Source organism: Phaenicophaeus curvirostris, chromosome 18, assembly GCF_032191515.1.
Source record: "Phaenicophaeus curvirostris isolate KB17595 chromosome 18, BPBGC_Pcur_1.0, whole genome shotgun sequence".
NCBI lineage: Eukaryota > Metazoa > Chordata > Aves > Cuculiformes > Cuculidae > Phaenicophaeus > Phaenicophaeus curvirostris.
This window is the reverse complement of record NC_091409.1, coordinates 1,283,948-1,299,409: the sequence shown is the minus strand read 5'-3', so window position 1 is coordinate 1,299,409 and position 15,462 is coordinate 1,283,948. Positions and strand designations below refer to the sequence as shown.

At 42.0% G+C, this 15,462-nt stretch overlaps 1 protein-coding gene across 1 annotated transcript in view; it reads left to right on the top strand.

Moving 5' to 3' along the window:
- The window catches only part of UBE2V1 (ubiquitin conjugating enzyme E2 V1), a 35,300-nt gene that overhangs the window by 4,058 nt on the left and 15,780 nt on the right, over positions 1 to 15,462 (top strand). Inside the window, exons 3-5 of the mRNA XM_069872016.1 lie at positions 7,529 to 7,620; positions 8,353 to 8,497; positions 9,089 to 9,301. Of these exons, the coding sequence (XP_069728117.1) occupies positions 7,529 to 7,620; positions 8,353 to 8,497; positions 9,089 to 9,301 (450 nt within the window). The remainder of the gene's footprint in view (positions 1 to 7,528; positions 7,621 to 8,352; positions 8,498 to 9,088; positions 9,302 to 15,462) is intronic.

Sequence of the window (15,462 nt, the reverse complement as noted above, 5' to 3'; positions counted from 1 at the left end):
ATTATGCTTTGGTGCAGGGTGTGAAGTTTGGCCGGGTATGAAAAGGGTCTCCACAACATTCATTACATCATTCAAAGCCTAAACCTGTGCAGAGCTTCAATGTTGCTAAACCGGCAGAGTGAAAAGTGTCAGTGTTTACATGATCTTTGTTATTAATGTAGTGCTGAAACGCTGTTGCACAGAAACCTCCCTGGGAACAGGCAGAAGGGAGGGCGCTTCACCAGTCTGCTGTTGTACTTGTGATGCATGTTGGATGCTAACCTCTTGTGTTATGTTTGTGTTTTCATATCAGTTGCCTTTTTAGCTGAAAGAACATACGGTGCCATTCATTTGGACACCATATAAGCCAGAGAGGTGTTCAGCTTCTGCTTTTCATAGCAGAAGTAACTTTTCTGTAAACTGTGTGAGGTGGTGTGTTTAAAAGAGAGTGGTACTTGTTTGTAATTGGTGTTATATTGCGAATTATTAAAAAAAACAACCAAACAAGCGGCAGATTCAAGTAGTGATCAATGCTGTGAATTTCTGTCATAGCAGAGAAGTGGCAATTCCTGGTGTCTGTTTTAAAGGTTCTTGGCTGGGTGTTAGTGGTGAGAGGGAGCAGTGTCCTCCCACTGTGAACCATTCTAGCTCACTTGCCCAGCTTAGTCTTGCCTGCTCTCAGCTGATGAGGTGGGGGTGTTGGGGAGGGATGGAGAAGAATGATGAGGACAGATGTAGACAAGAGAATCTGTAATGATGGTTAACCTGTAGTGCAATCTGTCTGCAACTGGCTTTCATCTCAGAGTTAATATTGATAAAAGCTTGAGTTCTCTGATATCCTAGTTACCAGTTTGACTGATAAAGCAGCCAATTAACTGATAATATTATTTAAGCAGTAGTGAATGATTAAAGTAGCAGAATCTGGATTCTGTGTAAACAAAGTTGTGTAGAAGTAACTGATAGTGTGTATAAAAATGAGTGCTATAAAATAATAAGTCGTGTGCGCTATCTTGTTCTGCTGTCTTCCTTCCATACGTTATTTCTCCAAATAAAGTGTGAATCATGTCTATCGTTCCCAGTGATGATTAGGTTTTTATTAAGATGTGTGAAACTTGCCCCCATAAATGCCCCGATTCCTAAATACCACAATGGGTAAGATAGGGAATATTGAGTCACAGACCGTGTCAGATGTGCTCCCATTGAAAACTTTCCTGAAGTTTAGATTAGATTAGAATATTGACCTTTGAATTGAGATCACAAAATAAACACTCTGCTAATAAAGACCTAGCTCTAGGTCAAGTTCACATCAGGTCAGTGATCCAGTGCGCTGGATCTGATCTGCTGCACAGACTTGTTCATTAAGATGAGTTGTTGAGATCCCACGTATATTCTTATATAAATACATATTTTCTTTTAAGAAATTGAGTAGTTTGACCCTTCTGCTTCAGTTCACCTAGCCTAAACCCTGTATCTATAATTAAAGGCTGTGTTATTTTTTTTTTTTCCATGCTTTTAGGGACACACGTAATTGTAATATGGGTAATACTGTAAATATCTTAATCTAGAAATTCTTGGGGCAAAACGTTCTGTTCCTCCTCTTGCTGGCAGTCCGGGAGGCCTTACTTCCTTATGTGATGTGAGCAGACAGTCTGCTAAGAATGGAGCTGGCGTGGCCTGCTGTCATTTGCTGTGCTGAATCACCCGCAGACACTTGCACTGTGGAGTGAGGGAAGGCAGTCGAGAACTTTGTGGCATTGTTTCAGAATTGCTTTTGAACTGGGTTGTATTCTGTTTACTAAAGACGATCTTGCTGGAAAGGAAAAGGAACCCATGTGAGTGTCTTGTCTTTCAGGCTGCTTTAGCAGAGGCAGGAGGCAATTCCCTTCACTGTCAAAAAAGAAAGACCAGGCAGAGGATGGATTTTTGTTTCTGTGCTAAATCAAATCATGCTTATTCTGAAGCCTTCCGCTGCTGTGGAGTTATGAAAATGTTCTTCTTTTTGTGCAAGCTGATGACTGGGTAGTCTTGATCTGGATGTTTTATTTGCATGCACACTGTTAACTCCAGGGTAAGCCTGCTTAGAAAGGCTGGGTGTGATGCACGGTTAACACCCTCAGTTTTTCAGCTGCAGATGAACTGGCCTGTTGCAGCCTCTGCCCCCCTAATGGAAGCTCAGCAGTGCCAGGGACAAGACTGGCCATAGGTATTAACTCATGTGATAAGTGGAAAAACCTCACCAAAACTTGTAAGATTACACTTCAAAGCTCTTACACCTTCAGGTGAGTTTGTGGTGTCCAGCACATTATTCAATATAAATGAGTTATATGTATATAAATAGATAGTATATTAATAGCATCTAGATAAAAAGTTTGGCAGGTTACACCGTGGATTCTGGTTTTCATTTTCCCCTCCCTCTTCTTGTCTTTGTGTAGGGCTTTAAAGCCTTTTTTCCAAATTAGTTGACTGGTTTCTGACATTTGACTTTTATCTACAGCCACGTTTGTTCTTAATAGATGCTGTGTATTGCAGTCTTAAAAATTAGTGAAGCTTGTGTTACAGCCTGTTTATATTCATAAGAGCTGCCCCACATAGTGCAGTTATCTTTAGACACAATACAAGATACAGTTAATCATTACTGACTTCAGAGATGGTGAACTAATTTTTTTAAACCGTTTGAGGTACATGTTTCATTATTACAGATGTTGTGGCTTCACGAGAGAGAGCACACAGAAAGAAATCGCTTGGTTCACTTTCAGATTAGAAACTTGTTCTGATCAGGGCCCCAGAGCTTTTTATTTCAAGCTTGAGTAGCTCTGCAGAGCTGCACTTGGTTAGCTGCATTGCGGAGCCAGTTGATGAGCGTGTAGTACCTATGAAAGCTCTGACACACGTTGAAGTAAAAGCACTCTAGAGACCGTGAATGCTTTATGGATGGACTGCTGTGCATGTGGATCAGCCGCTTCAAAATCCTGCTTTTGGTAGGTGAATATTTGCTTTAGGACCTGTTCCTGTTCAACTCCAGGGGAGATGGTATCACGGATTCCTTGGAGAGTTCCTTTTGCTGGTGGCTTCTGGCAGTGTCACAAGCTGTGTAGTTTCTGCCTCAAGGCTGGTGTTCAGCTCTGTCACAGAGGTGAGAGATGCACCCCTAAGAAGTTTTTTATCTCTTCAACGTCTTGTACCTCAAATGTCCCACTCTCATTTGGCTTTGTTCTGCCTGTGCCTGGGAGCAGTCAGGTTGTGGGAAGTGGTGAGTGACTTACTTACCAGAGAAGCCCTTCGTTATGGCTGCAAGTAGTAACTTCTCAGTTTGGTGCTTAACTGAGGGAGGAGCAGGGGTTTGTGTCACAGAAAAGCTTTGTATATAAGCAGGAGCAAAGCCATCTTGTGTCAATGTGTTTATTAGATAATTATGCTGCACTTCCAGCTCTGCGACCCACAGTCAGGCAGATGACTTGGCTGACTGACTGTGCCACTGTCACGCTCTGGCGTGTCCCCTGACTCAGAGCAGAGGCTCTCACGCAGCGGGTGCTGCCGTGCTGGTAGGCTCACCCACACAAAGGATCACAAGTATGGAGGGCTGAAAAAGAACGGCTGTCGTGTTCACTTACTTGAAAACGTGTGCTACTGGCTTTGGTCTCCCTGTATACTAGACCCTTTTCTTTTCTCCTAATTTGTCAATCTGCTTTCAAAAAGAAGATACCCTGGTGTTTTGAGGAAGTTCTGCAGTTCACTTCTTGACAGCAACGCCTCCTTCCCCTGTGTTTTCTGACACTCACCTCGTTTTCAGATGTAAGCTGTAGATGGGCTGATCCTCTGTCCTACCACTCAGCAGGCTGGAGTAGAAATGATGTGTACAGAGCAGCATTTCTCTAATGCTTTACTCGCCTTGCTTCAAGTGAGTGTGTGAATACACTGCAGTTCATATGTATCGATACTGCAGATCTTCTACTTTTCTGACTTTGATTAGCTCCTAAGGTTGGTAGCCCTGAATATCAGTTACCTTGCACTCCCAACCTTGATGACAGCGTCAAGATCTTACTCCACCTCAGAGAAGTGGTTGAACACCTGTGCCTTGGTTTTCCTGCTTTAACTAGAGGCAGTGCTGGGTACGTCAGAATATCGAGTTCAGTTCATTTGTCTGATGTGCCTTCTGAGTCTGGGAACAGGATGCAAACAAAGGGTTATGATGTAGTCGTTTAGAAACCTTTGGCAGAGTTTTTGCTCTTTCATTACAACTGGTCAGACACAGCTGCTGAAGCGAGCAAGCCCTTCTGCATTACAGCTGAAATATGATTTCTGGTACTTATTTTTTTTTTTCCATATTGCTGGAGTATAATGTACTGCTTCAGGCACCCTTCATTCTTTCCTCTTAGCTTTCTACCAGCTGACATCTAAGTAACATGTGAAATACCTATTGAACTGGCAGCATTTTGCCTCTGTTTTTGTTGTTGTTCTTGCTGCTGTTTCAAGCTTGGGATAATGCAGTGTGCTGGAGGCGGTTCGGGCTAATAGGGTGATTACCTCAGCAAGAATGGTATTTTAGTTGTTGCAAAGTGAAGTGTTATTTGGCTATCTTCCCCTTGCCTCAAGTCTATTTGCTCTTTCAGCTGCTAGGTGCAGATCTAAAGCTATTGGGCTCCACCCTGCCTCACTGTAGCTTACTTCTGTGTTGTGAAACAAAAACAAGAGTATAGAATTTACTGTTTATGATAAATAAGCTGTCTTCAGTGCAATGAGATTATACATAAAGGATGAAGTGTCTCCTGTTGCATTTAAGAGTTTGGGCCAACTAGATAAATTAATCCCCACGGCTCAATTGATAATAATAAAAAAATAAAGCCTTCTGGGGTAGTAGGTGCCATACTCATGCTGATTTTATTTCTCCCTTTTTGAAGCTGGAAGGTGGGGAGAAGGACTGCAGAGGTGAGGGATCAGCTAAGCAGAAAGTAACCAGAAGGAGGGCTATAGCTGAAATATGCTGTGCTGCATGCACTGTAGGTAACTGCTGAAGAAGAGTATTTTCATCAATAGTAACAGAACAACCTTGTCCTCTTCCGTGCTCTGAAAACTACCTGCTCTTTAATAATCCTGTTGATGTTACACTAACTTCATTGAACTGGACTAGGCACCATGATTGGATCAGGAAAACTAGGCAAAGTCCAGATCAGAGCCAGAGTAAACAGAGGTTCTGTGGTTGATGGGGAAGGAGACACATTCATTGCTTTGTTTACTGGCACAACTCAGGTTGTTTTTGAGTTTCTGTGAGAGTGGGAGGAGTAAGGAGATGCCTTGGAGTCAGAGGAAGATAAACCAGTATACCAACAATTTTAACTTTTTATTTGAATTACGAGTGAGTCAGAATTGTCTTGCCTAGTGTCTTAGCAGGCAGAGGGGTACCCGACAATCACAAAAAACTGCAGTACTGTGAGGAGCTGTGCTTGAGGAAAGTTTTCAGACACATGGAGAAATAAATGCTGGCTAGTGGAGGAAAAAGCCAGGAATTCTCCTAGCTTCACAGACAGCTGAGTGAGAGTCGGTGAGGCAGACAGAGCAAAAAATAAATTTCCTGTGTCACCTCTGGTTTTGTAACTCCCTGCTGTTTCTGGTACAAAGGCTATGTTACAGTGGGCAGCTTTTATAAACAACCTGATTTTTGTAAATACCAGTGAGGAAAATGAAAGAATTAAGTTCCAGCCAGTCTGACCTGGCCCTATGACTGCTTCTCTGAGACCTGCCAGACATGCCAGTAGTAGGTGACTGTGCCTTATGCTCTGGGCACCAACTCGGAGTACGGAATTGCTAACTGAGCTGCATTGAAATATATATTTTGAACACATCATCTTCATATTTCTGTTGCTGACAATAGACTGCAGGATCAGTATATAGTGCTTTAATTGACGTGAACCTTGTATACAGTTTTGAGGGATTTGCACTGAAATCAGGCAGTGTCAATTCTCAGGTATCTCATATTTGCACAATACGCAGTAGCTGTTCTGAAATCTGGGTCGTGTTTCTGCTGAATCCTTTCAGCCAGACCTGCAGGTACGAAGTGCGTTGCCTTCCCTTTCAGAGCCTGAATGCTGGCTCTGCAGAGTCTCGCCAAGTATGGCTGTTTAGATATTCACCAGGTGGTCAGTCTCAGAAGAAATAAGCGGAAAGATCTTTTTCATGTTTTTATTAAACTGAGGGGACGGCACTGTGGTGAAAAAGATCTCAGTTCTTAGTCTGGTTTGTGCTTCAGCAAATCTAGTCTCCATGCAGACTTGGTTAATACCTTGAAAACTGCTCAGAGCAAGATGTGCAGGCTTGAACGGGCACCTCTTGGTGTTTCTGTTGTTTAAAGGGCAGGGTCTGATTGTCCGAAATCCCTCAAGCATAGAGGTCCCAAGGCAGTAGCTCACTCTTTGCTGTGTTGCTATAGTCGCATTGCTATGTTGCATGCCACATTCCTCCAGCCTCTCCGTTAAAACCAAGGTAACTTCTTCAGCAATCTTCTCTGAATTTTCTTCCTTAAGAGCACAAAGAGCATGGCAGTAGAGCTCACACAGGAGGGAATCCTGAGCTGTGTCGGAACCTTCATTACTAGAGGGACTGGGAACTGGGGGTAGGATAACTTTTGCAGGTGAAGAATGGTAGGTGTCTGTTAACACCGTCTGACAGATCTGTGGCTAGCTGGAAAATATACAGCTGCTCTGATCAAAAACCATCTCTTACATACTCTTAAATGTCAGGATTACCCAGAAACTTGGATAAGTAGGTTGTATAAAACATGAAGGCAGAAATAGGACTTCACATGCCAGAACTGAAAATCATCTTTACTTGACTGCAGTTTTAAAGTCATTGTGGCTGGCAGCTAGAAAAAATCTTTACGCTTAATGCAACAACCTCCATTTAATGGTTTATCTGACTTAGTATGCAGGTATCATAAGTGTAATGTCCCTTACAGAGACGTGTTCCCATGATTTCTGGGGCCTTGCATATGGCTTTGTGGATGCCATAGTCTTTAAGGTGTTTGATGTTTCAGTCTTATTTTGTATTTGGTATTACTGTAACCAGGAATGCCTTCTTAATTAATGTAGTCATTGGAGTTTAGCGCTATCTGTTTACAGGCATAAGGGGGGGAAGAGGAAGAATCTGTAGATAGTATTATCCACTGAGATGGCTTTAACAGCTGTTTAATAGCTAAGTAATCTCTTAAGCACTGCTGAAGAAGAAAAGGGTAGGTAGATCTAAGCAACTCAGTTCTAACTTATTAGTGTTTTCCATAGCAGCAATTGTAAAGATTTGTCAGGCTTTTCTGTAGAAGATGGGTTAAACACAGGATCTGTAGATTTAATGGAGATTGTAACTGTCTTGTTAACCTCTTACTCCTAGTTGCCTGACCTTAGATTTATTGAGTAGACCTTAAATAGATTGAATAGATATCATGTAGTTGAAAATGTCTAAGTTGGAGGTGGATAAACAAGTAAACCCGTAAAACAAGCATAAAGTGTGAATGTGTAAGTAAAAATGCTTTTGTGTGTCTAACTGTCTCTCCTCATTCAAGTTGCAGGAGCTATTACGGCTGACTTTCTATCAGGATTATTTCACTGGGGAGCAGATACCTGGGGATCTGTGGAGCTACCCATAGTTGGAAAGGTTTGAGATTCTTATCCTTAAGCTTGAAAAAGTTATGAAATACTCTTCTGAAATACTTCAAGTATCACAGTGTGTGTAAGATGAACCTTTCCTGAAGTCCTGCCAGCATAATGAGCTTCCCCTGCCCAGAACCCGTATCCACTAAATGGCACCCGGTATTGTTGGTGAAGTTAGGTGACGTGAACACAGTGACACTGCTGCATTTTATCACCTTGTGTATTCAGATGTAATTTCTTCTCCTAGAGAATACTTTTGCATAGTCCATTTGACTTATATGGGTTTGTCTCATTGTTTAATGTGCATCCAGTCTGTTAATGCTGTCATCTGTACCCTATACAAAGTGCTAGGATGAGTTTTCTTGGTTTATGCCGCGTAGCAAGTTACTAATACTCCTGAATATTGTCTGTGAAATTAGAATGCTGATGCTCAGTTCTCGAGACCTAGCAACTAAAGATCCTAAGTGAAAATTAAGAATAAAACTGAAAAGCAATCAAAAACTGGATTTGAGTCTGGGAACTGAATTGCTTTGCAAATGTAAATCAAATGACTTGAAGCGTTGTCATCACAAAAGTTTGAATCCCACTTACATGCTTTGTACTGGACTTAAACTCAGTCATCAGATTTGAATATGTGCAGGGTTTTTTTGCGGGGAAGGGGTTGTGGTGGTTATATTTATCTTTCCAAGATCATTATTGAGCCCTGGCATTTATGTTTATCAATTTGTTTTTTCAGGCTTTCATCAGACCTTTTAGAGAGCATCACATCGACCCCACAGCAATTACCAGACATGATTTTATAGAGACCAATGGAGACAACTGCTTTATGACACTGGTTCCGTTGGCAAACATGGCATACAAATTTGTTTCTTTTTCCCCAGGTAAGCTCTTACTTCTGATTTATGTGGATTTAGTGGTTTTGTTGATAGTTAAAGGAACTTTTGTCTGTGTGAAGCTAGGAGAAATTGATGAATGTGAGATAACGAGTAGGAAAGACTTCATTGGAAGCATGATGTGCCTGGGAGGAGGGAGGGGAAACCTTTTTTTCTTGAGGGTGAGGCAACCAGGGAGTGGGACAGCTAGATTCCCTAGCTCAACAGAGAATCTGTGACTGAGGAGTCTTTTAAGGAAGCATTAGAATATATTTTTATAAGAGGCATCAAACTGTGTGCGTATGGGGAAACATTCTAATGTGTATAAAAATACTTCGTTTCTGCATAGAAACTTTATTCTCAAATGAGAACTCAGGGTTTAACTTCCTGCTAATGACTAGTTGACAGATGTTAGCACCTACCGGCCTGTCTGGACTTGTTTATGGCTCACTGGCTCTTGCAACATTTCTGCCAAAGTAGCTTTGTTGAGGCCTTTGTCAGTTCCTGCAGCACCGGGGAGCTCTGTCTGGGCAAGACACTTTCCTAGTAGAAATCACCTTTTCATAAATGATGTTTAAAGAGACGTATTTTGTTTTGCAGAGGCATTATATGAAACATGTCCTTGGGAGTGTTATGTCTTTGCCCTTATCATCTTCATAACCATGACGAACCAGATTCACAAGTGGTCTCACACGTACTTTGGTCTTCCACGCTGGGTCATATTTCTACAGGACTGGCATGTTATCCTGCCACGGAAGCATCACAGGATCCACCATGTGTCTCCACATGAGACGTACTTCTGCATTACAACTGGTACTGCCGTCTAGTTCATACTGCAAGCTCTCTTTAGTATTCTACTGCAATTCACCTGGAAAGATATAATTTAGTGACAGCCTATTAAATACCTAGAGAGTGACATGGTGAAGTTACCTGTGCTTTTAGCTGCACAAGCTCCTAGAAAAGCTGTAGGTGTTTTTGTTGCATAAATAAGGTGGGGAGAGGGGGAGATCTGTGGCTGGCTAAAAGGTAACTTTCAGCCTGACAGGGTAGTGTGTGGTACTGAGATCTGATTGCAGGGTATCTTGGTAATCTTGTGCTGGTAATGGATTTTGTTCATTAAAGTCTTAAAGCTGCTGTTCCCTCAAAAGAGCATGTAATCCGCGGCTGCAGCTTAGCTCGAATGCTCATTTTTAAAGCAGGGCTTCTGGATTTTCAGCATTCATTCCTTCTGATTTGGGGCAGAGTAGTGGACAGGCTTGCAGAAAACTGGCTTTCTGGCACTCCCAGTGTTGAAGCTTTCAGCCATTTTTAGACACCAGGAAGGAGTCGTCCATTCCTTGAGGGTGACTGTGTTGAGGAGAACTACATGGGCTGATTTCCTAAAGGGCCTCAGTATACAGTGAGCTGAGTGGAGCTGCAGCATCACAGGTGAGCTAGGAAAGGTCATGTACAACTACAGACAGTGGCTGGAAATAGTGCCTGTTTCTATGACAGATCGTTAGAGCTGTAGTTCTGTCTGATTAGGAACCATCTAAATCTTTAGAAATGTGATATTTTTTAGCAGTGAATATCACAACAGAGGCATAGAGTTACTATTTAATACGTTGTAGTAAAACCATGTGAAATTGCCTCTTCATGCACTCTCCTGTCAGCTAGATGTAGCTAAGTTGGCATCAAAATACCATCCTAACTAGTAGTCTTGATTATTTGTTATTAGTAGTAGTATTCCTTTTTTTTCTAGAAACCATGGCATTGATTTCAGAGCCATCTTGTGCGTATTTACTTTCTTGTTTGTATTAGATTTTGAGAAACACAGGGAAAAGCAGGGCTGGCTTTGTTGATGGGGAAACTCATTGGGGAAAAACAGCTGGAACTGTTGGGTTAGGTTTTTTTGTTTGGTTGCTTACGTTTTGGTATTATAATAAATGTAAGGTGCAGGTAATAGAAATGTCTTGCTTCTAACAGAAATTGTTCAGCTTAATGGTCCTTTTTCTGATAGCTTTGCAATGGCCACAGAGGACTTCAGCTCTGAACTCCCTTTACATTTGCCTTGTCTTTAGTTTAAAACTGTCATTAAACATTGCAAGACATTGAACTTTGGATGCTATGACAAACTAATCTTTTTTTTCCTTTGCAATCACTTAGGTTGGCTGAACTATCCATTAGAGAAGATAAGATTCTGGAGGTGTTTGGAGAACATTATCCAAGGAATTACTGGGGAGAAGCCAAGAGCAGATGACATGAAATGGGCTCAGAAAATTAAGTAACTTTTGCCAGCCTTCTGCAATCCTTAACTTGTTGCCAATGTTGTTTTTTTTTTTAAACAAAAAAAAGCCATCAGCCAAATTCAAGACCTGCAAAGAAATAACAGACTCTAAAGCACAAACTAAAAAGTGCTAACACAAACTGTAATGAAAAGGACTAATTCTCAAAACAATACTTGAAATGAAGATGATTCCTCTTACTGAGCACCTTTTCGTTTAGCCATGTCTGCTTACATCTTAGAAAGTACTTCATCACTGTATCTCGTAAGGATATCAGGCAAGCCAGAAGGCAGGACAGTCACTCCATTGGTACATGGTGGCGTAGTAATCATGTGTTGTATCAACATTATTTAACGCTTCAAAAATAGCTTGTTGCCTAAGACCTATAGGGGGAATGGTGACAACAGTTTGTCACTTCATGTTTGAGTCCAAATGCACTGCATGAAAACAGTGTGTCAGAGTGATGGAAGCCTATAAAATCATCACTGTTCAATGCACTTAGTGATTGATAAACTCACAGCTCTATCTTTGCTATCATGTTAAATCTATTTGATGTAATGTGCAACAGACTTCAAGAATCCCACTCCACCAGTGGGCTATGAATCCTCAAGTGTCTTCAGTTTCCCTTAAAATAAAATTATTCTGCTCTCTACATGGAATTGAGCAAACCATTTCTGCATAAGCCTTCAACTCAACAAGCCTCTGAGGAGAGGGAGGGCACCCAGTACAACACATGCTCGCGTTTGTTCATGTGGAGTGCTCACTGATGAGTCTAAGTGTTTCCTGCCCTGACAATAAATGTTTAAAATAGTTCTAGCATTGGGCACATTGCAAATAGCTGTATTCAAGAGCTCAAGGTATCAAACTTGTAATGTTAGAAGGGAAATGTCAATGACTGGTGTTTTATTCTTTTTTTTTTTTTAAGGTGCTTGCTTGTTTCTGTAAATAATATAAAGCCTTAATCTCTTCTGGTGTAATGGAATAATATTTTAATGTGATGTTTGAATGTATATAATATATTTATAACAAAGCAGTTGGATAATACTAATCATGTTTGTTAAGTCTTGTTGCTGTTCTTCATTCATGCATTGTTGATACTTAGTCCAAGAACTTGGTCACTGGTTGCAAGTGCTTCATGCTATTCTAGCCACCTGAGACACTTTGCAGTCTGTTGAGCATCATTTAGGTGAAGTGATCATAGAACCATTAACATTGAAAGAGACCTCTAAGATTATCAAGTCCAACCGTTAGCCCAACACCCCTGTGCCTGCTAAACCACGTTCCGAAGTGCCGCATCTCACTGTTTGTCAGCACTGTAGGAGCTTGACACTATTATTACGCTAGGCTCCAACACCTTTCACAAACTGCAAGTAATAATGCTGTAGATGCTAAGGAGTAATTCTGGATTTGAGGCAGGAGGGGGGAGATGTTTCCCTAAGAACATCCAACAGTCGTTTTATCAAGTTAATGTGATTTGGATCTTGTTTCATTCTTCCCTGAATGAAAGCTTCCTGATGGTCAAATGCAAGACTTTTCCCTTCCATAGTTGTAAATTGTGTTGGATTCAAACTGCAGTCTCTTCCTGAAGAGCAGGGTAAGGTGTTTTTGAGTCATAGGTTTAGACTGACCTTGATCTCAACATCTTCAGCTGTGATGGACCACAATTTCTGAAAGGGTTTGTACTTGGCAGGTTGCCTGCTGTGGAAACTGCTGAATGCAGACGTGTCTGAGCTGCGTTCTACAGATTAAAATTGTAGTCGGTACCTTGGTTACGACATATTTAATGTGTTTAAATGATTCATACCCTTGGAGAACTTTATACTATTACATGAAACTATTGTCTATTCCAGTTGCTACAGTCAATATCAGGTCTCTGTGTAGGTTTGACAGGAAAGAATACTTCCACTTCAGAAGGAGTCTCAAACTGCATTGAGATGAAATAGGAGCAAGAGGGAGGAATAATGTTATTGTGGAAGATAGGTGTGTTATTTCATACTGTCTTTGGTGAAAAGAGCAGGTTTTCTCTTTTTTCTTCCATGGCGTTAAAAGCCTTTGCAAAGGCGGCCGTGTGTAAGAACACAGAGTAGTGGGGGGAAGGTTGCAGGCTTTGTTAGGGAAGATTGTTGCAAGGTTCTTTGTTAATCATTGCTTACTTCTCCCAGGTTTGGGTGTTGAAGATGTTTGATTCTGTGCTAAACCTATTGGTTCAGAGTTCCTAGAAGTAGTTTTCTCTCTACTTGTTTTAATTTCCAGGTACTGACCATTCAGACATTTAAAAAACTGGGATGTTAATATAAGTTTGAGTGGGAAGAAAGATAATTTCTGCTGTTGTGAAAGTCAATGTGGCAATCCTTACTCTGAACCAGTATTTACTATTTGTGGCTGAAACACTGTAAATTTCTTTGATGTAACAGGCCTGACAGGGGTTACATTGAATATGTGCTGAATGCTGATGAGATGAGGGTGCAAACTAAGATGCCCAGAGCAAAAAATGCTGCTTCCTTATCTCCCAGTGTGACTGTCCTCATTTTAGAGGTGTAGGAATGCTTAGGAAACAACATCTATTGCTGTGAGTACAAAGAACTGCAGCAGTTATTTCTGGCATCTTGACAAAGTTTATGCCTACGTATACCTTGAGAACCCCATAAACCATATTTGAACAGATCTGTAGTCCTTAGTTGTCTGTGTTTCCAGCCCTCAGCCCTTGTCTTCCCCTTTCCTTCAACCCCAGTTTGAGTTAAGTAAACTGGGAAAGCCTAGTATAGAACCAGGGTGGATGCTCAGGACTTTAAAGCACAAAGCCCTTCGAGAGCTCATCTTTTACTGCAGATTTAAATGCTAGGTGAACAGCAGTGGTGCAGCATATATAACAAATAGATCCGAAGCACATAATTTATTAGAATTTGTACTTCAAGAGTGCTGTTAAAGACAATGGCTCTGGACCAAACCTCTCAACTACTTGATCTATGGTCTTAATGGAAACAAATCTGAGCTACTAATACTGTTGGCTGCTGGGACTATCTGTTAATCTTGCTTAATTATGAGAAACTGGGACAGCAGTTAATCTCTGGATGCTGTTTTACATGCTGATGCTGTGCTCAACTCCTGGGGCAGCTCTTGCTCAGAGTGACTCAACACATCCGTCTTGCCTGGCATCTCCCAGGGTCCTGTATTCATGCCGCTGTAAGGCAGCAGTAAGGGGCGTGGGCTGTGAGAAGGTTCTGGGTTTGTAATCCTTGAGCTTTCCCTCCTTGCTGTGAATTGAGGTGTATTTCAAAGCTCGCTACTTCTTGGAGGAGGGCTAATGTGAATGGGTTTGTTCTTTGGTCTTCAGTTGGTTTTTGGAAACTGTTCCATCCTCTTAAAGTAGTAGGTGCTTCCATAAAATCAATGTGGCAATTCTGAAGAAAAGGCTACATGGATCCTTCTTAATGGATGTAAATCTGGCTTAAGACAAATTTGTCTTAAGTTGATTAAGAAGAGATTAGAGCTAAAACAGATTTTGGCACTCCTTTTAAACTCCACAGAGGTCTGCATTTCATTTTAACTCAATGCTTTTGAAAGCTGTTTGATTTCAGTGTCTCACCTCCACCAGAAAGATGGGGCAATCTGCTCCCTGAATTTTCGGGAGAAGGTCTTTTGGGCACTCAGCTTCTGCCAAGCCTGTAGTTGCCCTCCAACAAGCCGGCTGCCTGTGGTCCCTGCGAGGAGTATTTCTTTGCATGTATCTGGCATTGCAGGGGTCTGCAGAGCTGCTTGGGGACTTGTCTGCAGGGGGAAGCATTGCACTGTTGGTGAGCTGAGGATAAAGTGCCTTAAAATCCTGCTCACTCACTTCTTGAGCCAGTCTTTAGGAGAGCTTGGTGGGCTTGGGTTGGGTGTTTGTTTTGAGTTCCTGTGGCTGCATTTCAAATCACTCCCCTTTCTGTTGTCTCTTGACTCCTCTGATTTTGTTTCATTTTGCTGCTGAATCAAATTATCTGTGTTTTCTCTGCTCATCTGCAGCCTTGACCTGTCAGCTGCCTCTGTGAAATACTGGGACAAACAAGGAGAAGCCCTTCTCGGAGTCACCTTTTGCTGGAAGAAACGTGAGGCAGTTCTGCCGCACAAGGAGAGGGGCTGCTCCTTAAGCCAGCCTAGAGACCACGATTACATTCACAGAAGTGTTCCTTCCTGGCATCTTTTTGTTTTGCACTATTAAAAAACCCAACCAAACAAATAAATGCGTGCACGCACACACACACACACACAAATCCCCAAACCAACCAACCTAAACTCAGGAGCTGGTTTGGCTCGCAGCTGTTCGCACAAGACAGCAGGAGCAGTGTCAGCAGCTTTGCCTATATGAAATTAGGCCAAAATAGGAACTTTTCCCTCAAGTGCAGTGTCTGCCTATCTGTGGTCCTGAAACTTGACTAGCAGGAGGCTAAAAAATGTGGGAAGGGAGATCTGATTGGGAGGGGTTTAACCCAATCTCCTGCCTTGCCTTGCAAAGCCACGGACTGTCCAGCTGGAGGAGGGGGGCCGTGTGCTGTCCAACAGGATTATCCTGCTGTGCTGAGGTTCTCCTGCAGCCGGGTTCCTAGCTCTGGGCCAGGTTTGCTGAGCTCCCATGCCACCTCGCTGCTCTCTGGCTCTATCTGCCCCATCCCTGCTCTCAGCCACAGCTGAAATCCCGGACTAGAACTATGTGAGATAAAATCCGACAGG